At 33.2% G+C, this 23,979-nt stretch overlaps 3 protein-coding genes across 6 annotated transcripts; 1 reads left to right on the plus strand and 2 right to left on the minus strand.

Annotated features, from left to right (window-relative positions):
* The first annotated feature begins 2,977 nt into the window (after positions 1–2,977).
* Positions 2,978–7,816, plus strand: LOC123917340 (bZIP transcription factor TRAB1). Of its 3 annotated transcripts, none has more exons than XM_045969033.1 (5): positions 2,978–3,204; positions 3,727–4,884; positions 5,698–5,769; positions 5,893–5,922; positions 7,297–7,816. In XM_045969033.1, the coding sequence occupies exons 2-5, from the start codon at positions 3,760–3,762 to the stop codon at positions 7,369–7,371; spliced, it is 1,302 nt and encodes a 433-aa protein (XP_045824989.1). In that variant the 5' UTR covers positions 2,978–3,204; positions 3,727–3,759; the 3' UTR covers positions 7,372–7,816. The 3 variants fall into 3 exon arrangements, 2 of the variants coding, with proteins under 2 accessions (XP_045824989.1, XP_045824988.1); XR_006812436.1 differs by lacking the exon at positions 7,297–7,816 and adding an exon at positions 5,390–5,486 and having other exon boundaries at positions 3,014–3,204; positions 5,893–5,924; XM_045969032.1 differs by having other exon boundaries at positions 3,016–4,884.
* Positions 7,817–8,905: 1,089 nt separating this feature from the next.
* Positions 8,906–14,805, minus strand: LOC123917339 (THO complex subunit 5A). 2 transcript variants are annotated; one of them, XM_045969031.1, is made up of 8 exons: positions 14,160–14,805; positions 13,796–14,086; positions 12,512–12,848; positions 11,722–12,059; positions 11,384–11,619; positions 10,484–11,054; positions 10,267–10,401; positions 8,906–9,991 (listed from the first exon to the last, which is right to left on the minus strand). In XM_045969031.1, the coding sequence occupies exons 1-8, from the start codon at positions 14,412–14,414 to the stop codon at positions 9,737–9,739; spliced, it is 2,418 nt and encodes an 805-aa protein (XP_045824987.1). In that variant the 5' UTR covers positions 14,415–14,805; the 3' UTR covers positions 8,906–9,736. The 2 variants fall into 2 exon arrangements, 1 of the variants encoding a protein (XP_045824987.1); XR_006812435.1 differs by lacking the exons at positions 8,906–9,991; positions 10,267–10,401 and having other exon boundaries at positions 10,927–11,054; positions 11,307–11,619; positions 14,160–14,542.
* A 7,777-nt stretch (positions 14,806–22,582) lies between these two features.
* LOC123913324 (transcription factor HEC2-like) lies at positions 22,583–23,751 on the minus strand. Its single transcript, XM_045964031.1, has one exon. The coding sequence runs from the start codon at positions 23,414–23,416 to the stop codon at positions 22,583–22,585; it is 834 nt and encodes a 277-aa protein (XP_045819987.1). The 5' UTR covers positions 23,417–23,751.
* Between the last annotated feature and the right edge of the window lie 228 nt (positions 23,752–23,979).

A 23,979-nucleotide genomic window follows, 5' to 3' on the forward strand; every position in this document is an offset into this window, starting at 1 on the left:
ACACCCTTCAAACAAATTTTTCCGGCCGTAAACACCTAAACTTTTCCAGTTTGTTAACTTTACCGGAACACTTATAATAAGTGTTCCGGTTTGTGATAATTCCCAGGATAAACCGGAACAAAATATCTCTGGGTGCCACCTCTTTTAAGTGTTCCGGTAACAAGCATCAAAATTGTGTGACAGTAACATACTCCAATTAAAAGAGTCCTCTGATTCTTGAACTATGAAATAGTATTATCAGCATTCACAAAGATCTTCGTCTAAATTACACAATGCTCGAAGTAATAATCAAGAGTTATCAAAATTAAGACAAAAGTAGGGTAGGTAATTTCACTTTAAATTACCGCCATACATGTAGTTTAACTCGGTTGATAATATGTTTTTTTTTTTTAAATTTCTTTCAACTAAATAATTATTATTGATTTCTTTCCAAAGACACCAAACACATGCCAATCAAATTCACCAATGTTTAATCCTTTCGTTTGTAAATGACATAAATTGAGATTTTTTTTTTTTACTAAAATGACATGAAGTAATGAATACTATAAAAAGACAATTTAGTGATAATTATAGGCAAAATATACACATTAGGTTATGTTTGACAATGTATGATTTTGAGTTCAGGACCGGTTCCGATAATTTAGAGATCCGGTCTTAAATATTAAAGGTGAACTCCTTAATGAACTACTTATCAATTTTCTATATAATCTTACTAAAAAAATTAAATATTAATTAAACATATATTTTTTATGTCAGTTAGTTAAATATTATAAACTCATACTTTATCAACTATCTACTTTTTTTTACAAGTAAAAGTAGTAATTTAAAAAACAAATAAAGCCGTTAAACAAATACAATGTTAGATAGTGGCACTTTTTTTTTTGTTTTTGGGTAAAGATAGTGGCACTTTGAATACAAAGTATATGATATGGTGGTTGAACATAAAAATTTGTTGCCAAGTTTGTTGTATAGTATTTTTGTGTGTATAAAATATAAAAAGTGTGAAAAAGATAAACATATACATTATTAAATATATTGTTAATTTTTTAATGTTTAATTTGTTTTGATTGATTGCAATGTAAGTCCCACATTGTTAATAAAGAAAAAAAAGGTCAAGCAAATTATATCTGAGAAGTCTCACATTGCTTAGAAAAGTGAAGAGTGGAGGAGCTCAATGCTATATAAAAAGACATCAAGTTCCTTGTTTCAACACACCAAACAGTAGCACTTGTAAACACTTTAAGTTTATATTTGTTTCGTTTTTCTTTTCTCTTATGCTCTTTTAAGAGTATTTAAGATGTAATTCAAATATTTACTTTAGAGAGTGTAGGTGTACTGGATATAGGGTGGTTGAGAGTGAAGTCTATGTGTTGTACCAATTTTCACATAGTGTTTATTCTCTGGTTATCGGTTTTGACAACGGCCGTGGTTTTTTCCTCCGGTTTTGGAGTTTCCACATTATATTCTTGTGTTGTAATTACATTATTTTATTTTCTCTATTCCGGTTTTTCTCAACACAAATGATATAGTTTTTCTTTTAAAAGATAAAGATGATTTTTTTTTATGGAACAAGATGGAGATTTTGAGTTTTGAATAGGAAAGTGAAGTTTTACAGAATATATTTATAAGAAAAGGGGATATTCACAAGAAAATTCTTTTACTCAAAAAAATATAGTTTAATGCAAATAATATTAGTCAACTTGTTGTTAAAAAAAGCATGAATTATTGACATATCTTTAGGAGAAACGTGTACGGCTAGGATTGTAACAGAATTCACAATATTATTGGTCGACTGTCACATCCCAACTTCCAACCTCTTTTCATTGGCACACGTACCCTGGTCGGCAGTAGTATGCCATCTCCATTATTATGCTCTTTCTTTTTCTTTCTTAAAATATATTTTTTCATTTCCCTAATTTCTTCATCCTCTTTCACATGAACAAAATCAAAACAAACTGCGTGTATTCTTTACTCCAATTACATTACATTTATTTATTTCATCAATCAATTACATTACATTTGATTTTTATAGAAAGGGAAAAGCTATGCACTTGTTAGTATACTAGTATTTGAAGTATGTTATAAGAGCCCAGGTTGACATAATCTGTATAGAAAATATTAATTAGTATATTCGACACAATTTTAAAAAATTAAAAATATCCATAAGTCCCAGTTTAACTAAAAAAAATATGTTAAAATTGTTAGATTGAACACTATGATCAGAGTTCAAATTCAGATTCTTTCACTTACGCGTATGAGTTTATGATAACTTTGTCATTTTTGTTTATCTACAAAAAAAAGAAAAAAATTAAAAATAATAAAATTATTTTAAAATTCATATAGTCAATATATTTAAAATATAAAAAGCAGTAATTCAAAAGTCTCCGTTTGAATTGACATATTTTGAGTTTATGTGAAACAATTTATGAAAATAAATAAGCTTTTATGAATTATTATAAGCTTTTGAATGTAATATATGAGAAAATAGTTTATAATGATACGATTTTTTTTTTTTTGACTAAATAAAAGATATTCATTCATTCAAATTGATAAGAGTACATCGATGCAATACAAATCAAAATCGCTAAAAACAAAAAGGATGAATCTGCGAACAAACTCACAGCATCCGTGTTAATAGCATCAAACGGCATATTGCAAAAGCCTACATATTTGACTATATTGATACAATAATTTATATCAATGAAAACTTATGAATTAATACAATAATTTATTTATTTACATAACCTATTTTCATAAGCTCAAATAACATAACCCTAATTTTACATAGAAAATTCATCTCACAATAACAAGTTCATCATTGAAAACAAGAAGTATTCCAATACCAATTTTTTTTAATTATTATTAAATTAAGTAACAAGAAGCTAAAAACACAATGACAACAATAAATAACCATAGTTTATTATTACATTCCAGTAAATTCTAACAATATAATAATAAAAACTAAAAGTATAGTACTATAAAAAAAATGTGGCCCTAATGAGTGTGTTGAAAATAAAAAGCTCAAAAAGAGAAAGCAAGAAAGTGTGAAGAGAAATTGGACACTTGGCACATTCACCAAGCTCTTCAAACCAAGGAAGAAGGAACGCAGCCAAACCAATTTTTTTCCCCAAAAACATACCAAATCAGGAAATACCTCAAAATATTATCATTAAAACCATACAATAAAAAAAAAATATAACACAGGTTTGTTATATCTATATACTCTCTTTAATCCTTCCTTTTTCTTTCTCCAGTTTTTTCAATTTCTTTCTTAAATTTTTCTTAAGTTGTTAATTTGTTATTTTTTACCTAAAAAAAAAAAAAACACACTTAGTGTGAGGTTTTTTAGCTGTAGATTATTTCGAGAAAGATATTTTGCACTAGCGTTGAAATTTTTGTCTATTTTGTTATTATCATTATATTCATTTCTTGTAATTTTCTAACACTATTAGGAATTTATTATTAGCTTAAAAAACAACTAAATGCATGTTTAAATTTAACTCCAAAATTGAAATCCACCTGTATCACACTCACAGCAATGGATTAAACTTTTTTAGTTTTTTATGATTTGTGCAATCTTAGCTCAGCTTAGTTCTGTTCTTTTTTAATTAAAGAAAAAAAAAATAGTTAGATGTAAATTTTATTTTTGGTTGAATTTTAATCTTATGTTTGAAATTTGAGGGTTAAGGGATTCAGATTTGAGATTATGGTTGTGTTTTGCTTCAGATTTGAGGAAAATTGGAAGTGATTTAAAAAAGCATGAATTTCAAGGGTTTTGGGAATGATCCGGGGGCGTCGGCCGCAGCAGCTGGTGGCGGAGTTGGGAGGACAACGCCGGGGAATTTTCCACTTGTGAGGCAACCGTCGGTTTATTCGTTGACGGTTGATGAATTTATGAACAGTATGGGTGGTTCTGGGAAGGATTTTGGATCAATGAATATGGATGAATTGTTGAAGAATATTTGGACTGCAGAAGAGGTTCAAACAATGGGTGGTGAAGAAGCTATTAATCAGTTGCAAAGACAAGGTTCGTTGACGCTGCCGCGGACGCTTAGTCAGAAAACAGTTGATGAAGTTTGGAAGGATATTTCAAAGGATTATGGTCCTAATTTGGCTGCACTACAGGCTCAGAGACAGCCAACTTTAGGAGAAATGACTTTGGAAGAGTTTTTGGTTAGAGCTGGTGTTGTTAGGGAAGATGCTAAACCTAATGATGGAGTTTTTCTTGGAAATAATGGTAATTTGGGTTTGGCTTTTCAGCCTCAGCAGATGAATAAAGTTGGTGGTTTTATGGGGAATAATAGATTGAATGGTAATGATGATCCACTTGTTGTTGGTCTTCAGAGTCCTACTAATTTGCCGTTGAATGTTAATGGGATTCGATCAACAAATCAGCAACAGATACAGAATTCACAGTCTCAACAACAACACCAGAATCAACAACTTCAGCAACTTCAACAACAGCATCAACAGCAACAGCAGCAGCAGCAGCAGCAGCAGCAGATATTTCCGAAGCAACCTGGTTTGAACTATGCAACGCAGATGCCTCTGACTAGTAATCAAGGAATGAGAGGTGGAATTGTGGGGCTGTCTCCTGATCAAGGAATGAATGGTAATCTTGTGCAAGGTGGAGGGATTGGTATGGTTGGTTTGGCACCTGGAGCTGTTCAAATTGGTGCCGGATCACCAGCTAACCAGTTATCTAGTGATCAAATGGGAAAGAGTAACGGTGATACTTCTTCTGTGTCACCGGTTCCTTATGTTTTCAATGGTGGTATGCGAGGTAGGAAGAGTAATGGAGCTGTGGAGAAGGTAATTGAGAGGAGGCAGAGAAGAATGATCAAGAATAGGGAGTCTGCTGCTAGATCTCGGGCTCGTAAGCAGGTATAATTTTTTTTGCTTACTGTCTTGTTATTGTGATTTTATTGTTAATCTAAATCTAGCAATCACGGTTCTCTAACTTGTTCAAATGAACACTTATTTGGATGCAAGAAGACTAATTTGCACAACTACTTTTACCTACTGAGAATCTTCTCTAGACTGAAGAACGGATGAAAATCTGTGCTTGTTTGTAACTTAAATTTGTATCTGCAACCTCCATGTACTGGTCTGACCGATACAATTGAATCTCGGCCAATACAGGCTGTAGATTTTACTCCTAGTAACAGAAATGGGAGAAGAGTTCCTCTGGCCTTCCTTTATTGTGAAAATATAATTAATTCGCCACTAATAGAGTTTGGTGACATTGTGAATGTGCAATCATTTCAGAAAATATCAAAAGAATGTAATGGTGATTTGAGTCATGTTATGATTTTACTACTTGGAATACTACTCAATCGGCCATTGACATTCTGTTTTTATCCTCTGTGAACATGCTGTGTATGTGCAGCACAATGGTAATATGATAGCGATCTGGCCTAGGAAAGGTGAAAGATTTTTGACAAGTTACAGTCATGAGAAGTTGTAAAGATTCAGGTTTTAACAAGGTAATGGTGCAGCTGGTTGGGGAACATAACTGCAATTGGATCGTCATAAGATCCATGAAAGCATATATAATAATTAAATACACATTTCCGGTAAATGGATTTTGTGGGAACATGACATGGGAATGAAGTGCAGTTTTGAATTTTTTGTAAAATGTATTAAGATATATGTTGTATTTACTAATTTCAGTCTCACATTTTTCTTTTATTTCAGGCTTATACCATGGAATTGGAAGCAGAAGTTGCAAAGTTAAAAGAAGAGAATGAAGAACTTCAGAAAAAGCAGGTAATTCTTGCAATTGCCGAATATCATAACGAGATGCAAGCTTTTCATTTGTACATGAATTTATGGCTTAAGGTCACTTGCATTAAAACATTCCCTAATCGGCCATTATTTTGAATACTGCAGGAGGAAATCATGGAAATTCAGAAAAATCAAGTAAGTTCAGCTTTCAGAAAAATCATGGAAATCACTCCTTTTTGGTTTTCCATCATTGCATGTATTTGAATTTACCTTAACTGTAGATGTCACAAGTTTTCAAACGACAGAGAGTATTGTCCTTGTGCCCTGTAGTGTTTTGTGACTATTTGGTCAAGATGTCACGAATCATGGTTTCAAGGACAGAGAGTCTTTGCCCTTGTGCCCTGTTTCATGACTATTTGGTCAGGATGTCATGAATCATGGTTTTAGCTTCCTACATATAACATGCTATTTTTTCAATCCTCCACCAACAGCAAATGAGGGTTTGACAAAAGTCACTATGAAGGTAGCATTTTGTCGAAAGCTATGCCAATTAACGCATTTTGGTGTGCTTGTCTTGTCATGTTCAACATAAGATCGGTTGGTTTTGTGTTAAGTAGTGAGTGCTTTATTGAGCCTTTGTCTCTCATAACAGGGAATGGATCCCCTCCAGGGCACTATTCACTGTTTTCTTCTCCATTGTTAATCACAACCATTAAAAATCACCTCTTTCATTTTTTATATTTTTAAAATTCTCATTTGAAGGCTAGGATTTGCCTGGAGGGACTCTCACAGGAGAGAATCCACTCCCCTCATAACATGTTTGATCTTCTGTCATGTATTCAGTTGATGGTTGTAGAATTGATTTGATGGCCATTTTGCATAAAGCTAGTAAGAAACATGCTAAGGGTCTCACAAACCACTACCAGTCCCCTTAAAGAATGATAAAAAAAAATTTCATGCATTAGTGGTTTTGAAAGCTACAGAATAAAAAATTACATTTTTCGAAAGCAACAGTTTTTTTAGCTTCATTGATTTCAAACCATATAAATTAGTTCATCGTGCCCAAAAAAATCAGTATTTAACTATTAACCCATTTCTCGGTGAGATTGCTTTTCTCACATTAATTTTGGTTACATTTCTTTGTTAGTTGTAACTGGTGTGTGAATTAAGGCTTTCGGAATTTCCAAAACTCAGAGTTTAGGATTTCTCTTCTCATGAAATCCCAATTTAGAGAGTATACTTGTCTTCTGTATTACTTCTTGCATATCTATAGCTAACTATTACAATTCTGATTGTTTCGTCATATAGCATGTTGGCCTGCAATTTAGTATTCTCAGCATGAAAACAGTAGGAGTGATTATGTACTAGCCTGTGATGTCGACTAATTTTTTATGAATGTTTTGGCATCTGCTTAATGTTAAACATACTTTTGGAGCATTTTCACTTGTTCCAAATCTGCTTTCTGTTTAAACATATTTTTGGACCATTTACACATGTTCCATAGATGGTCACAACTATGAATTAATACAACCTTAGTTCTGAATTCTCTAGCACTTCGTGAAATCGCAGGTTAAGGAAATGATGAATTTGCAGCGAGAAGTCAAGAGAAAATGCTTAAGACGAACACAAACTGGTCCGTGGTAGATTGAAGATTGAATTATGATTGCTCAGTTAAAAACATTATGTATATACACATAAATACATGTTTTTCTGTAGATTGAGGCTTTTGCAGTTTAGATTAGCACTTGAACACTTTGATGTCTTGCTAACAGTTTGCATAGTTAGGGAGGATATGCACAGTAGTAGCGTGAGAATATGTGGTAGCGTGAGAATATGTTTCAGTACGCGTCCAACTTCATGACACCATTGGTCAGACAATCTCCTGCAGAACACTTTCACTGAATTCAATTCAGTGAGAAGTGAAGCATTTGTTCATCATGTACTTACTTCTATTTAATGCACTACTCATGACTTTGGACCAGTGGTTTATGAGTTTTTATGAGACCACACATTTTGCTATTTGTATCAATATGTTACTGAGTAAATCGAATATTTCATCTGCAAGCAGTATTAAAAATCAGATTGATAACATATTCACTATTCACTGTATCAATAATTTTAAGATACTCCGTACTTCCCTTTATACAACACCTTATGTTTTTCTTTTCGCATAAATCAAGAAAAGTGGGTAGTGAAACCGATTATCCTAAAAGTTTAAGCTGTTGGGATAGAGTTATATCAATGGTTTTATATTATTTCCAATACGCCCCCTCTCGCAAGAGCCTACTTAGGCTTAAAGCGTGGATAATGCATAGGTCCACCTACTATATGCTTAAATTTCACTTCTTTTTAATTAAAAAGTGAGGGGAGCGGGGATCGAACTCTAGACCACTTAGTCATAGAGACTCTGATACCATATCAAATAACCGATTATTCCAAAAGCTTAAGATGTTAGGATAGAGTCATATCAATGTTTTTTATATTATTTCTAACAAATTTAATGTGTAGAGATTCTTAAAAGTTAAAATACACCCTTTGTGTATTAATGCACTAGCTTAAAATTTTCATCTTCCCACATAAAGCAGTAGTATCAATAAGGATATATTATATATATTTTAAAAAATAAAGTGTTGCAGTGATTGGAGTTGCACCATGCACAATTTTTATGAACTGTAGGATTAAAGAGTTTTACAGATCCTATTGTAGACTTAATAGGATTCTGTCTTCTCCCTCCCATATCAGTTTAGTTTCTTCTACGTTGAGTTTGTCCGACCTCAACCTGCTGAGCTAAATCAACTGAATCACCTCGGCCACCCGTTCCACCATCCTTAAAGCCACAAATATAACAAACAATAATAATAGCGAACAATCCAAAATGGCACCCTCTTTCCCCATTTCAATGCCTATGTATAAATCACCGTTGAAGCTTTCTCCGAGTCTCCTACGGGATTTTCTTTATATATCTAAGACAAAAGGCCTTATTTATAATCTTACATACAAAATCGTGAGAATTGAAAACAAGAATATGTAACAAAAAACTAATTACTCCCTACTGAACGTTTTATTATGAACAATGTTGGAAGGGTTTTTGTGCTTCAAATCAAAAGAAAAAAAACACATCAAAAATCCAATGGCAAAGCCATTTGTGAACCTGTTATACGATAGAACTCTGCACAAGTGAGCGAACTATTGAAAATTTGAAAAGAATACTATTTAGGTGCTATAGAACTATACACTCTAATGGTAAATAAAAGTGCTGCACGATACACAACGTACATAATTTGTGCATGCAGACGCAACATGTATTTAGGGATGATATTGTTTTCAAAAGGAAACTTAAAATTAAGGACGGAATGGAGTATGTGCCAAGAAGAAAAAAAAAAATCATAGAAAGTTACAAACTCAAACAACTTGAAAATTTGGGTCACCAAAGTTTCTCTTATATTTAGGACCGGAGAAAATCTTATCTAAACCAAACTGACATCCTACAAGAAAACGTTGCAGCATAGTTGTACGTCTAACTTCAATAATGTGGCTAAACTTTCAAAGGTTATAAACCACAATAACAGACTCATGCGATGAGAAACTCTACAAGGAAATGTAAGTACCCAGAAAGATGTCCTGCAGTACAATCAATAAGTTACAATGAACTTGAAAACAATTACTGCAGCCACCATTCAGGAGTTCTCGTCACAGTAGGGTCATTAGAAATCCCACCTTCGATCCCTGCTCATACTTAAATCCGTGCAGCTGCACTTGCCAAGCATAGAATTAGAGTAACCAATAATCAATGACTGAAATGACCCCCTTCAAAATCTACCAGTGTCCCAACCAGTTTTGCAGCTGTGAAGTCCAGGAATGATGGTAGGCTAATGCACACAATGGATAAAAATTTCCTTATCCTTACAATAGTCAACATAAGCACTATATATTCAATGTCCTCGCAGAAAAGGTCAGTATTGCGTTCTTCTCCTCTGAAGATCTAGCTGGGAACCTACCTCTACTGGGATCAGCCTGAAGTAAATTTTGTGTCTTTCCAGGCGATCGTCTTCCGGTGATCCCTTCCTCTAAAAGATCTTCCCAGGAACCCACCACTAACAGGCTTGCATAAGCCAACATCAACCAAGGTGGTGCAATTTGTCCTTTCAGATGATGACCCCTCATCTAAATAATAGTCAAACAGCATGGCAAGACAATTCACTTGATGGGCCAATACGTGATTATGTTCATTGGCAGGTAGTGTCTTTAGCATGTGTAAGTTAACCTACAATTTAGAAAGGAAAGCATTAATGGGTAACATGTAGGAGAAATCAAGGCAATAGCAATATTTGTGATGATGCAGGTATATTAAGGTTTTTTTCTCTTCTATTTATTTTTTAACCTTTGGACATTTTGGCGAGGGGAAAATGAATTTCAGACTCGCCTTAAGAATAAAAAACATGTGATTATACTAGTCCCATTCCTTGAAGAAATCACATCACAAGATATACAGTCTTAATAATTTTACTGCAGTAACATCTCGAACCATCATTTACTCACCTCCGCTTCTATTGCGCGAAGTTCATTGTACCATTCCAATCCATCATTCTCCAAATGGTTCTCCCCAGAAGGTTTACAGCAAAGACTCAGTGCAAAATGTGGAGGCCTTAGAGGATATTCCATACTGATCTTGATCTGTCAAAAAAATAAAATCTAGGTGGAAATGCCAATAGATCCTTGAATACATTTTGTAGATAAAAAGGGGATGCTTCTTTACCTTAGCTTCTAAATTCACATTTCTCTCAACCACATTGGTTTTACTGCTGAGAACAAGCAAAAATTCCTTCACACCAGATTCCATCCACGAAAGAGACTTTCTGGCAAGGTACTCTGATATGATATTTTCATGTTCACTTTCAATTTGTGCAGGCTCATCAAAATCGCTATCAGTGTCAAGCAAGAAATCAGAACTATCATCAACTTTTTTGAAACTCTGTGACCTAACTTTATTAAGCGAAGGAGTGATACTTTTTGAAATTAAGCTAGCTTGTGTGGAGTGATCAAACTTAGTCGTCTTTGGAAGTAAAGTGGGAAGCTCCCCATCTTCCGTCATACTATCCGGTTCTTCTTTTGTGACACCGGAATTTTCAATTACATCAACATCCATTGATTCCTGAACATGCTCCTCTTTATCAATGATATTCGGAGATGAAGCTTCACCAGGTACAGGTAGGGCTCTTATTGATGACCAGCCATCCAATTTGCACAAAGGAGTGTGCAAAGCCCATGGAACACTTTTGCAGGACAAAACAGGCCACTCAAGCTTTGTAAGTGATTCTAGCTGTTCCCTGTAAGCCAGCCAAATAATTCCACAAATTTTAACTTAAGCATGCCAAATCACATCGATAAGCAAGATACACTAGGGATCCTTGAAAATATAATGGAATTTCTGTAAATGGACTAAAAAAAATCTGACATGCAGCATAAACACTAAAAGGATTCAGAACAGGGAAGCAAACAAAGAAACATTACTAATATGTCAGTAATGAAAACATAATCAAAGCAAATCCCGATAGCAAATCTTAGGTTGATCAAATTACAGTATTTATCTATGTTGACCATCAAGAGAAGGTCCTTGATATTCTAATATTGAAAACATGCTAGAGCCTTGACTCACAGAAGAGCCAACTGAGCTTTTCTCCTCGAGCGAATTCTCTGCAGAATTGTCTGAACTCGGTTCTGTTGGCGATATAATGAAAGACCAGATACAACATCTTCACTCTTGTCAGCGGGAAGCAATGGAGACACCTCAGGCAAGAAATCAATTCCTGCCAGGTGCTGAGCCCATTTGTAAGGACGTGAAGTTCTTTGAGTATTGAATGTTGTAACATCTTGAACAAAGAGTTTAGCTGACTGCATCATCATTGAAATGAAAGATAATAATGAGTTGGAGAATACATCGAAGATGCTAATAGCTAAATGAAAAACATGCCCATAACATGAAAGCACTCAAACCTGGTGAGGAAGCTCAAGTCCTGTATCATTGGGGAATAAATTGCATAAGATGTCATTGTCAGGACCATCACTAGATCCTTCGATTCCAACACATACAATATTCAACTTCACCAGGTACTCAAACTTCAGAGTGATGAGTTTCGCAGGCTTAGGATCAGAAGACTCGTCTTCATACACATGGATAATGATCTTAAGTGGGTGACTTTTGAATAGACCCCCTTGGTCATGGTTCTCCTTGACTTCTACCCTTCTTGGCCTTTTTCTACGTCTCTGACCATCTTCTTCATCATCATGAACATCATCTTCCAATTTGGAACTCTCCATAACAGTGGAAATGCCTGAGTTATAAAAATGAAATCACATCATATTGAATATTATTTTCATCGAGTCAAAGAGAATAACAAATAAAATTATGATTCAGTGTTAAAATATTCAAATGCTTAAGAAATTCTAGAGCCACATAGGGTGCTTGCATAAAAAGTGAAGGATGCACATTTAAGACTAATAATAAACTCAGCAACCGTGGCAGTAATTCAATGTTTGCAATAAACTTCCTTTCATTTACTTGTTATCTTGATGTTAGCATTACAACTACTTATAACTTTCCAGAGCTAAGAATGTCCTGAATAATGCCTTTGCAGTGATACACTGGTTTGAAGTTAAATCATAAAAGAAATGATGTTTATATAAATATAATCCAGTGTCAGATATAAACTGCCAGCGGCAATAGAGCTGGTAACATACAGTGTGTCCAAAGAGTACTAAAATTCATGTATCAGCTCTCACTTACCAGTGTCCTTGTTGGCTTGATTGCGAGCAAAAGCTTGAGCATCTTTCAGGCTTCCTACAATCTCCAGATCAATGGGTTCTACAAAGGCCTCCTTTTGAGCCAATAGCTGTGAGTAAATCACATAAAGAGCTGGCGGAAGCAACTCTGCTGAATGATGCTGCTTTAGTTTCTTTGTATGCATCATTCCTAGTTGGTTTTGAACAGGCAATGATGCTTTCTTGAGAGACTTGAGATGTGAAGGGAGACTTGTCAGGAACTTCTTTCGGTTTGCAATAGTCTCCAAAAGGATTTTCTTTTTCTGTTCCAGTTTCGCATGATGCTTGCAAAGCTCTTTACGCTGATAGAAATATCATATAACAATTGTAAGCATATTTAATGCTATTTGCAAGAAAACTCAAAGAATGCATATTAGCAATGCAGTATAAATGAATGAGCGGGATAATTTCTCAACTTCAAGAGAGCAGAACTAGCATATTTTTAAAGACCACATGATATAAAACCACATTCAGTTTGACAGATAAACACAACACACACTCCTAATTTCACAACAAAATATCAAGTAACTTTTCCCTCAAGATGATAAAATTAATACATTTCTAGAAGAACATAGATATAAAATAACACAAGCACACCTTGCATGTATCCTACAATCCTTTTTACCGCAAGAGCAGTAACTTCTAGCTTATCAATACAAATATTTTGGCAAACACAAAAGCATGATATATTAAGAGGCAGTATAAACTTTTGCCAAAACCCAACTGTTAAGAGTCCTACATTGTATGAGAGATGACTTGAATATGAGTTTATTTATATGTGAGTGCAAATCTCACCTTACAAACCGGTTTTGTAGGGTTGGGTTAGACTCAATCCAAATTCTGAGATGGTATCAAAGTCTCTCCGAGATTCGTTGGGCGACCTCCTATCATGTTTCCGCACATTGGATGATGGATGACTTTAACATGGGTTTATAAGTAAGTGCAAACCTCACATTACAAACCAATTTGTTAGGGATGAGTTAAGCTCGACCCTCGTTGGATGTGAGATGACTTGAGCATGGGTTTATAAGTAAGTGCAAACCTCGCCTTACAAGCCGGTTTTGTAGGGTTGAGTTAAGCCCAACCCAAATTTTAAGACCAACAAACCAATATATTCTCATCTAAATATACACTATATAATGCACACCCCATTTTCAATTATCATCTCATTGTCTAAAATAAAATCAAGCTAATTATGAAATGCCAAATATACTAAGTAGAATTTCACGGCAAAATATCTAATTATCACCTGGTATAGCTCAAAATTGAGCCTCTTGAGCATCAAATTATGAGCATTATCTTTCGACAAAACCGAATCCTTAATATCTTTAGGAGCATCACGAAAAAATTCTTCCTCAGGCACAAGGTCAATGTCAGGATACTTTGACTTAAAGTCCTTACAAGCCTTAATCGCTTTAAGGTAATGACTCTTCTCATAGACCAAATTATGAAGCTGCAGTGTCGTAAAATCCACCGGCGCCTTGGCCCGTTCCGTTTCCATTTTAACACGATCTTCCTCAATCAAAATAGAACGATTCGCCTGAAAAAATTGAGGTTATTGAAATTGTGATTTTAGGTGAATGAATGGTGAAATTATGTAAAACCCTAGGTACCTGACGGAGAGTGATGAAGTGAAGGAACATTTGAGTAACGAGATCTCGAAGGAGTTGTTTAGGTTTAGCTTGTTTTTTGATGGAGAGGATATCGGAGATGATGGATTCGATGGAAGATTTGCTGTTGTGAAGTGTTTCGTATGGTGATTCTTCTTCCGATTGGTTATCTTCTGAGGAATGGGGAGGAAAGGTTTGTTGCTGTTGTTCTTCCTCTGCCATGGGGAATGATCCCTCTTCTATCTCACCGTCTTCCATTTTCACTGCTACTTTTTTTCTTTTCTCAATAATAACCTAAGCCCTCTTCTTCCCCTAAATTCGGTTCTTCAGTCTTCACCTTTTTTTTTTTTAATATCAGAATTAAGCTTATAAAAAAATATTGATTTTTTTTCTAAAAAAAAAAATGTATTGTTTTCAAGAGTTTTATATACTATATTCAATTTTTTTTTTGAGAAAAATATATATTAAATTATTTGACCTACTAAATATCACACCAAAACTTTTAGTAATGATAAAAATGGAGAGAATCTTGATTCATATCTAGTGGTCAGAATATATTTTATGATTTTCATTTCACTACCATCTCTTTTCTTCAATAATCTTGTGCATTTCACTTGATCTCTCCTCAACAATCCTATACAAAGACCTTCCTTTAAATTTTGCAGCCGCACACTCTACTATCCTAAATGGGAGACAGGATTCTTCATTGTACTGTTCACTAGAGAGGATTTGGTGTCCGCTCCATCCTAGTCTTTCATTTACCTTTTAATTAGGTTGACTATACAAAATAATACAATGATTTAATTGTACATAAATTACAATGGGGAGGATCTGCTCTCCCTAAATGGATAGTCATTTACGGTAAAAATAATAATACTACGTAATAGTAAAATCTATTATCCGAATGATGAAGAGAATGACAATCTTTAAAAAAGAATACTCCAAGATATTAACGTAGAGTTATAGAGACTAATATTATCAACAAAAAATTAATAGAAGTTGAGGTTTATAAGAAAAATATATTAACAATAACAGTGCTACTTAATTTAGGAAAAGAAGGACATGTAATATCATTGTAAATTACTTTTACACTTACGTTCAATAAAAATAAAAATTAAGTATTTGGCAATTACTTTTTAAAATGATTATAGGGTAAATAGGGTTTTACCATCCTGCAAAATGAGCGAATTTTGCATTACCCCCTGCAAATTATTTTTTTGTGATTACCTCCCTGTAATATAAAGATTCATTCAGTTACCCCCTAATTCGCCAACTAGACATGTAATCTTTTTTTTATGATGTGGCATGCATATGTGGATTTTCTTAGAATTTTTATTTATTTTTATTATTATAATTATTCCAAATCATTGTTATTTAAAATATAAAAAAAAATAAAAAAAATCTTCATCTCAAATCCCACAATTTTTTTTTTCTCCAAAAAACAACCTTCATATCAAATCTCAGGAAGCAACTTTCATGTCAAATCCCTAAATCGAAAAAAAAAAAAAATCATCATCTCCACAATTCCTCCAATTCAAACTCTTCCTCCACCTCCTCCATAACCACCACCACCAACAACAAACCTAACATAATCAACTCCTTCATCCCTCTCTTTCCTGGTCTCTACCTCTCACGTGTTCATTCCTTTGATCTTGGTGAAGGATATGGGTTGGGTTAGCAATTACAAGTTCAAGAAAAATAACAACAACACATGTTCTCCAAACATCATTAATTCTGATTTAATTATAATTTTTTGGAAAATTAACAAACAACAAAATTCAGATCTGAAAATCGGCGGAAATTAGTGAGAGTGATGCTGCAAGGAAGAGAGATGCAATTGGTGGGAAAGAGAGATGGACGACGGGGGTGGTGGCTGGTGGTGGTGGAGAATGAACTGTGAGATTTTATGTTTTGAGAAACTTATGAGTTTTTTATGGTTTTTGATTTATGAGTTTGAGATTGAATTGATGAGATAAAATTTAAGATTGAAGATGAAGTTTGTTGTTGTTGTTTTGATTTTTTTTTTTTATTGAATGAAAGAATGGGTTGTTGTTGTTTGTTCTTCCCATGAGAGTGGTGAAGATTGTTGATGTTTCTTGCGGTTTGTTTTTCCCCTTTTTTGTTTTTTATTTTTTATTTTTTTAAATGACATAGCTCAATATGCGGCAAAATAAAAATTAAATAAATAAAAACAGTAAAAAAAAAGCCATGTGTAAAAAAAAAGCCACGTATGGTTGCCATGTCAGCAAAATTAAGATTCCAAATCCAAGTTGTCAATTCAGGGGGTAAAACAAAGAATTTTAATATTACGAGGGGGAATCACAAAAAAAAATTTTGCAGGAAGGTAATGCAAAATTCGCCCATTTTGCAGGGGGGTAAAACCCTATTTACCCATGATTATAATATAAACTTATATCATATGGTAATATATGTGAGTGCAGTGTAGACAAAACCAGTGGTTTTTTTAGTCATTTTTTTTCTTCCTTTTTTTCTAACATGAAAAAATGACACGGACTTGTTTAAAAAATATATGGACTGGAAATTATTTGACAAGGCCCAACAATCTTCACAAATTTAGCCCACACAAAGATTTACCCTCATTTTTTTCCACAAGAGACTTTCCACCTCAATTAGATATATTCTTCTTTTTTTTGTTTATAATGAGTGAGAATTGAACTCATGACCTATTGCGTATTACCCAAATCCCTTAATTAGATTTTAGAGTAATGCAAATATCTCATTTTGTCAAAAAAAAATAATATATAGTGTTAACACGCAACTTATATAAATTTGATAGAACATGTATGAATTTCAACCAAAGTGTCGTAAAACTAGCCATCGACCACAACCTAATTAATGATCCCGTTGATTTGGCAAAAGTGTAAAGTTGAACTAAGCAAGAGAACGACCCAATTCATATGCTCATTTGAAGATATAATAAATTTCCACACACCAAGCTAACTAGACGGCAACAATTTTATAGTAGGGAAGGTGGCAATGTTGATTTGGGTTTTATGGAATAATAGGACAAATTGGGTGTGGAACAACACAAAGGAAAGCGGACAACAGCTGGGATACAAAGCGAAATGTTTATGGAACGAGTGGAATGAAGTTCAAAATCTCAGAGGCAGCACGCATGAATGACAACAGTAGGTCCAACATTGGCAGAAACCGTAGTAGCAGTGGTATACGTGTGACGTCGAAGCGGGATTTCACAATGAGGCGGGAAAACAAGCGCATGCAGGTGTGTTAGAGACAGTATGGGGCGATTTGTAATAGCAGGAAGCTCTTGGATTAATGGTGGATGCTCTATAATTTAAGGTGAAGCCATTGCAATTCTTGAAGCCATGAAAGAGGTACAGCAAAGAGGCTATACAAATGTGATATTTGAGACAGATTCCCAAACTGTAGAACAATATTCTATTCATTATATGCATTCCGGTGTGTCGAAATTTAGCTCTATTGTTTGTAAAATTCGACGCATGTTGCCCCATAAGTGTAGCTCAAATGGTAGCTATCAGGACATTATTGGAGTTGTCAGATTTCGAATCCCAGATTCCACACTTCTCCGCATTTAAATGTGTGAGAGTCTAGCCACTAGGCTACTTGACAAAAATAAAATAAAATTTGACGCATGTTGTCATTACGTAACGACTTTGAGGTGAAGTCTATAAAACGACAAGCGAGATTCATTGGAAGTGAGAAACACATTGGAAGTGAGATTCATTGTTCGTCTTTATTCTTGAGTGAAGAGCGAAAAAGTAGAGAAAATGAGTACTATTCTTGAAGAGTATTTGTAATTGTGAGCGTTTTATTGGTACATTTTGTCGAATCTCTCAAAGAAAGAGATTGAGAAATGGGTAGAAACTATGATTGCTCTTGGTGAATAATTTTAGTTAATTTCTTTCAATTCATTTGATCTCTTGTAAACATTATTGAAATAGTGACTCAGATAGCTACTTTCTTTTTAGACGTAGGTCATTGTTGGATCGAACTTGACAACGAATCTCCTGTGTGTTCAATTTTTCTTTACCATATAATCGTTATTTGCTTGATATTTTCGTGCATGCATGCACTTTGATATAGGCATGACAATAAACCTCATATATGTGGGTACTCGCCCAAACCCTACCCGTTTTGACGGAGAAAACTCGAGTTGACTGGGTTTGAGTTCGGGTTTGGGTTTTCCCCGATTTCAAAATATGGGTTTGGGGTAGGTAATGAGACATTGATACCCACCCGAACCCGTCCCCGAACCCGCGCCGTTTATACTAAAATTATATTTTACCTATTTTACATTAGAAACTCTTAAACAAACCATTTTCTCTATTTATTTTTTTATTTAAAAACAATATTGTTGAAACAAAATAATTTTGGATATTTAAGTTCTTTTTTTAATATTTTTTTTAAAAAATATAATCCAAATTCATGTCGAAAGAGGCGTAATGAGGATACCCGAATCCCGTCAGGATACCCGATTCTCTTTGGATATGCGTTTGGGGTATACTTATTGTTGATTTGAACAAAGCTCTTTCTTATTGTTGATTTGAACAAAGAAATTGCGAATTTACGATAATCTCCACTCTAGATCAAATGAAATATATATACTTGTTAGCCTTGCTTCTATATACATATTTTGAAAAGAGATAAAGGCAAAAATAAATAGTGAGAATTTAAAAATATTCATTGCATGTGTGTGACTTTAAATTTCTTTAAAGTAAATAAATAGCAAAACATAATATTATAAAGTGCACATATTAATGTGATAACATATTATATTACAGTGGACCAATTCACAGGTGATCTACTGCATACTTTGAATATAAAAACACTACTACACTGTAACATTGTCTGGTCGAAAAAAAAATGAATTTCCGACGTGGAACTCCACGTAAGATGAAATGGTTGACCAAGCAGATGGGTATCACGTGTCAGGGGTGTTGAGAAGTAACAACGTCATCGCCGTGCCTGATTGTAAACGCAACCAACCAACCACCGCAATCTTGTCAGATAATCACGTGGATTTCTCATGCATCCTAAATCTATGTATTTATTTTGTATTTTACTCTCTGGTATTTTCTACTAGTATTTCTACTTGCTACGTTTACACACAACTCTATGCACTTTGTTGCAGAGACACCTCACAAATCACAATCTCACATTTAGGAAGTTGGCGTGCCCAATCATGCTCTCTCACATTGGAAGAAATTAAATTAATGTTGGATTTTATTGAATTTTTAATGTTGGATTATGTGTTCAAAATCTTCACCACTTGTAAATTTATTTATGTGGATAATCCACTTATAAATTTATTACGTGCATCGAAATATATAAAACATTTTTCATAAGAGCATAAAATTAATTTACTATTTTTTATCAAATAAATCGGATGATTGAAGTTCGAATCCCAACTCTCTGCGTATATAATGCAATATACCTGCCAACTAAGGTAGGTTTATGGGACAAAAAAAAAATATACTTTAATTATTTCAAAAAAAAAAATTATATGGTCACAAATATCTAACTACTCTATTTAACCATATATTCACATAAAATACATATAATTTAATTATTTGAAAATTATACATTTATTTAATTATTTTCATTTTTTACTTTTTATCAAATATGTTTGACTAAATAAAACATCTAAATTTGCATGGACGTTGGACTATATATGCATGAGTCGAGATTCGAACTTCAAGCATAGGCACAAGTGAATTTTTTAGTTATTAAACTACTTGAAAAAAATAATGCAACTAAAATATTTGTGACCACATATTACTCCACTTTACATTAGTCAAAAATGTATAAACCTTAAAAAAGAAAATGTAAAAACCTCAACTTTTTTGGGCCTCTGAAACTTGATTAGCTTGTTTACCGGTATGGCCGTACATGTGTACCCAACTGCGGGAGCCAAAAAAATTTGTGTACCCATGTTCAGCACATTGTTCCCTGCCTCCCTCCTCCAGCAAAATTGTTTGATGAGAAACATAACATTTGATGTATATAAATTTTAAAATATGATACTACTATATTATAATGACATTGTTTAATTCTATATGATTAATTAAAGTAAGGGGTATGTGGATGATGTTAAAGAGTACTTCCGGACACTTATTAAACATACTATAAACAAAAACAAAAGATAAAATTAATGTTAATAAAATAAGTTTTTACACATTCAAAATAAAATTTTCTTATTTATATATTTAAGCTTAATTGGTGCCTGGTGACACTATTTAGCATTTTTCTTAAAATAATATTTAATTTAGAATTTTGCTGACGAACGTGTTCAAGATACTCTTAAAGTAATATTAATTGCATGAGTTTTACACTTTACTAAATAAATACTCGATTGCTTCAAAAAAATAAATAAATACTACTTGATAGAAAAATGTTAACCTATATTCTAAGGACATAAGATATTTAAATATAAATGTTTTATATTAAATAATATGTTAAATTAAATTTGTAAAAATTCAATGAACAAATTCAAATAAAATATTTTTCATTTGACTTAACAATATATCCTAATAACACATATTTCATTTGACTTAATATGTATCCTAATAGCTATATTAATATTTTCCTAAAAAAAAATATAACTCATATCCTCCATTATTTATTCAATCAGCTTGATATCAATCGAGGTATCCTCTATTCATATGTCTTTAGATTATTATTTTTTTTTTTGCAATGAAGATTATTATTATTTTCGTTTCTGCCACGCCCACACTTTTGTTTTGATAAAACTGCCACGCCCACGCTGGCTCCAATATTTTTATTAATAGAATATTCATATCCTCTTTCTACCAAAAAAAAATAAAATTCATATCCTCTTGTATAAAAAAATCAAAATAGGTCTAATAAAATTATGAGGGGAACTAATAATAAATTGGTTCAAGTGGTAAGAGTCTTGATCCCCTTAAATATATGGTCAGAGTTCGATTCTTAGCTCAAGTGTATGGAGAAAATTTGTTTGGGAGAGGAGAATCCATTTTGTGTATCCCACAGGTTTCACGACGAAAATTAGTCATCACTAACGGTGGGGAAGCTTTCGTTTCAATATCATGATAACTCAACAAAAAGAATTACCAAGGGAAAAATAGGTCTAATAAAGCTAGGAATCTGTTGATAGCTACTAAAAATATGTATTGTTTTAAGAAGCCTTTTGAACACAAAATTTTCCAATTCTCTATATTTATTAGGGGTGCTCACGGTTCGGTTTGGATCGGTTTTGAGGCAAAAACTCATCCGATCCAAAAATAAATTCATTTGCGGTTTGGTTCGGTTTTGGATGACAAATAAAAAAAATCCGATTCAATATTATGCGGTTTAATTTGGATCGGTTTTTGGATATCCAAATTATAAATTGTAATTTTCTTTAATAAATATAAATATTATAAAAAACGCTACAAAATAATAGTTTGACATTTTTGACAAAATAAATATTAAGTTTGATGTAAAATATAACATATAATATATTGAAAATTAATATTTTGGAATGACAATTACCAATTATATTCGAAACATATAAAAAGTAAAAAAAATTAAATTAAATTAAACTAACATATAGTATTATCAAAATTTAAAATAGATTAAATTAAGCTAACATATAGTATTAACAAAATTTAAAATGAAAAAAAAGGTTAATGCAATATATATATTTATACTAATAAAAGATAAATAAATATTAAAATATATGTATGCGGTTTTGTTCGATTTGGATCGGTTTTAAGAAATCAATCCGAAATCCGATCCGATCCAGCAGTTTTCACAAAAGAACATCCAATCACATCCAAAAAACTTCGGTTTTTTGCGGTTTTCGGTTTTTTTAATCGGTTTTTGGTATTTATTTGGATTGGTTTGGATTTGAGCACCCCTAATATTTATTATGCGTAAAAGAAAGTCTAGCTACTAAACTATTGAAAAAATATGATAACGTACATAAACAAAAATTAGAGGATAATTCGTCAACAAATCCTAATGGATTGAAAGAAATTCTAAAATTACTAAGTCAGATGTCATAACTGAAGATTGGAGTTCAAACTTCGGTACTCCATTCATTTTATTGCGTGAATTTTCGCCTATCTATAAGGGAATAATCCATTTATGATAAATTAATTAGTATTAATTTAATACACCTGGTTACCACACTAGATCGAGTAGATTAAAGCTGAATGGGCAGGGTTAATTAATTAATGAGAATTAGAATGCATGTTAAACAGGGCAATAGGGCAATATACATAGTTTTGGTACCAAATTATGCAAACATTCTAGATAGACCAATGTGCTAAACCTTTTTTTTGGAACCAATGTGCTAAACCTTAAAATAAAGAGAAAGTACTATTTAATTAATTAATAATTGATCACACGTAGGTAATTATACTTATACATACTAATTAAACCTTAAACAATGACATTTATCATGCATAATGATCAACATTACGACCTTGATAAGGCTTAGGCAATGAAACAGGGAACCCTATTCCAGAACCTGCAACTGTTCTGTTACTGTTGGCTACAGAAGCACGTTCCTGAAGTGACTTAAGTTGTGTCTTAAGAAACTTAACATAATGAACAGCTTCATCTAACATTGATGCAGTATCCATTTTAGTTCCACCTGGTACCATTCTCTGTAATATCCTTATTTTCTCGCTTATTCTTTCTCTTCTATGTCTAGCTGCTATACTCTGAGGATCTTTTGATATCTTCACGTTTCTTCTCTTTGGTGGTTTAACTGATTCTGGATCAATGTAAATTGGTTGCATAGCTGCTATTCTGAATATCATCTCCCTCATCGCCGCCATCGAGTTTCGTTTCTCTGATGGCGACGCTGATGCTGCACCACCAACGTAATGATTCGTATTCGTAACAACAACATCGTTGTTCGAATTCGAAAACATTAACGTTGGTGATGCTTGTTGTAGTTGTTGAAACATGTTGTTATTAGTGAAAGAGATTGTGTTTGTGTTTGTGTTTGGAGATTGTGAGGGTAAGTGAGTGGTGAATGATGAAGTTGAAGACCAATTAGAGATTTGATTAGGAGGGTTATCAATTAAATCTACAAGAGGACGTGTATTAGTAGAACTAGGAGTAGAACCATTACCATAGAGTTGTTGATCTGACGGTGGAAATTGATTGATGTTGTTATTACCGTTAGATGAAGAAAGTTCAGGTAGTTGCATCATCATCATCAACATCATGTCAATCTGATCTTCTGATGATGAGGAGGATGGTTTTAACTGGTTAGAGTCCATTTTAGGGACAAAGAAGTCTTAACTATAAGGGTAAGAGGTAGAAACAAAAGGTGAAGATGGAGGGAAGGAGAAAAAGATGGACAAGTATTTAAAGGGTAACTGGAAAAACAGAGAAAAACAGAAGATGAGCAGAGGAATGGAAAAGCAGACTGTGAATTTGGAGTGAGTGAAGGGGCCGGGTCTGGGTCTCTGATAGATAGATTGGTGAGAAAGAAGAAAGGATAGTGAAAAAATGAATAAAATAGTTATATTGGGAACAGACAATAGCAAAGTAACACTTTTGAGGCGGTGACTATAGACATGTTAACTTGTAACATGTTCATCATATATATAACAGGTAGCATGAGGCAAATATTATGTCATAATATTTTTGTTTATGAATATACAAGTTATTTGCACTCAAGGTGATTTGAATTCGAAATAGAAATTTTTTTCATGTATAAGTTTTTTTTTTTATTAGGTTAATAAATATTATCATCGAATCAAATGCATGTGATGTGATATAATGATCTAATAGTAAGACTTATCGATGTAAAGATAAATACAAGTTTATTATACAAGGT

Source organism: Trifolium pratense, linkage group LG3, assembly GCF_020283565.1.
Source record: "Trifolium pratense cultivar HEN17-A07 linkage group LG3, ARS_RC_1.1, whole genome shotgun sequence".
Classification (NCBI taxonomy): Eukaryota; Viridiplantae; Streptophyta; class Magnoliopsida; order Fabales; family Fabaceae; genus Trifolium; species Trifolium pratense.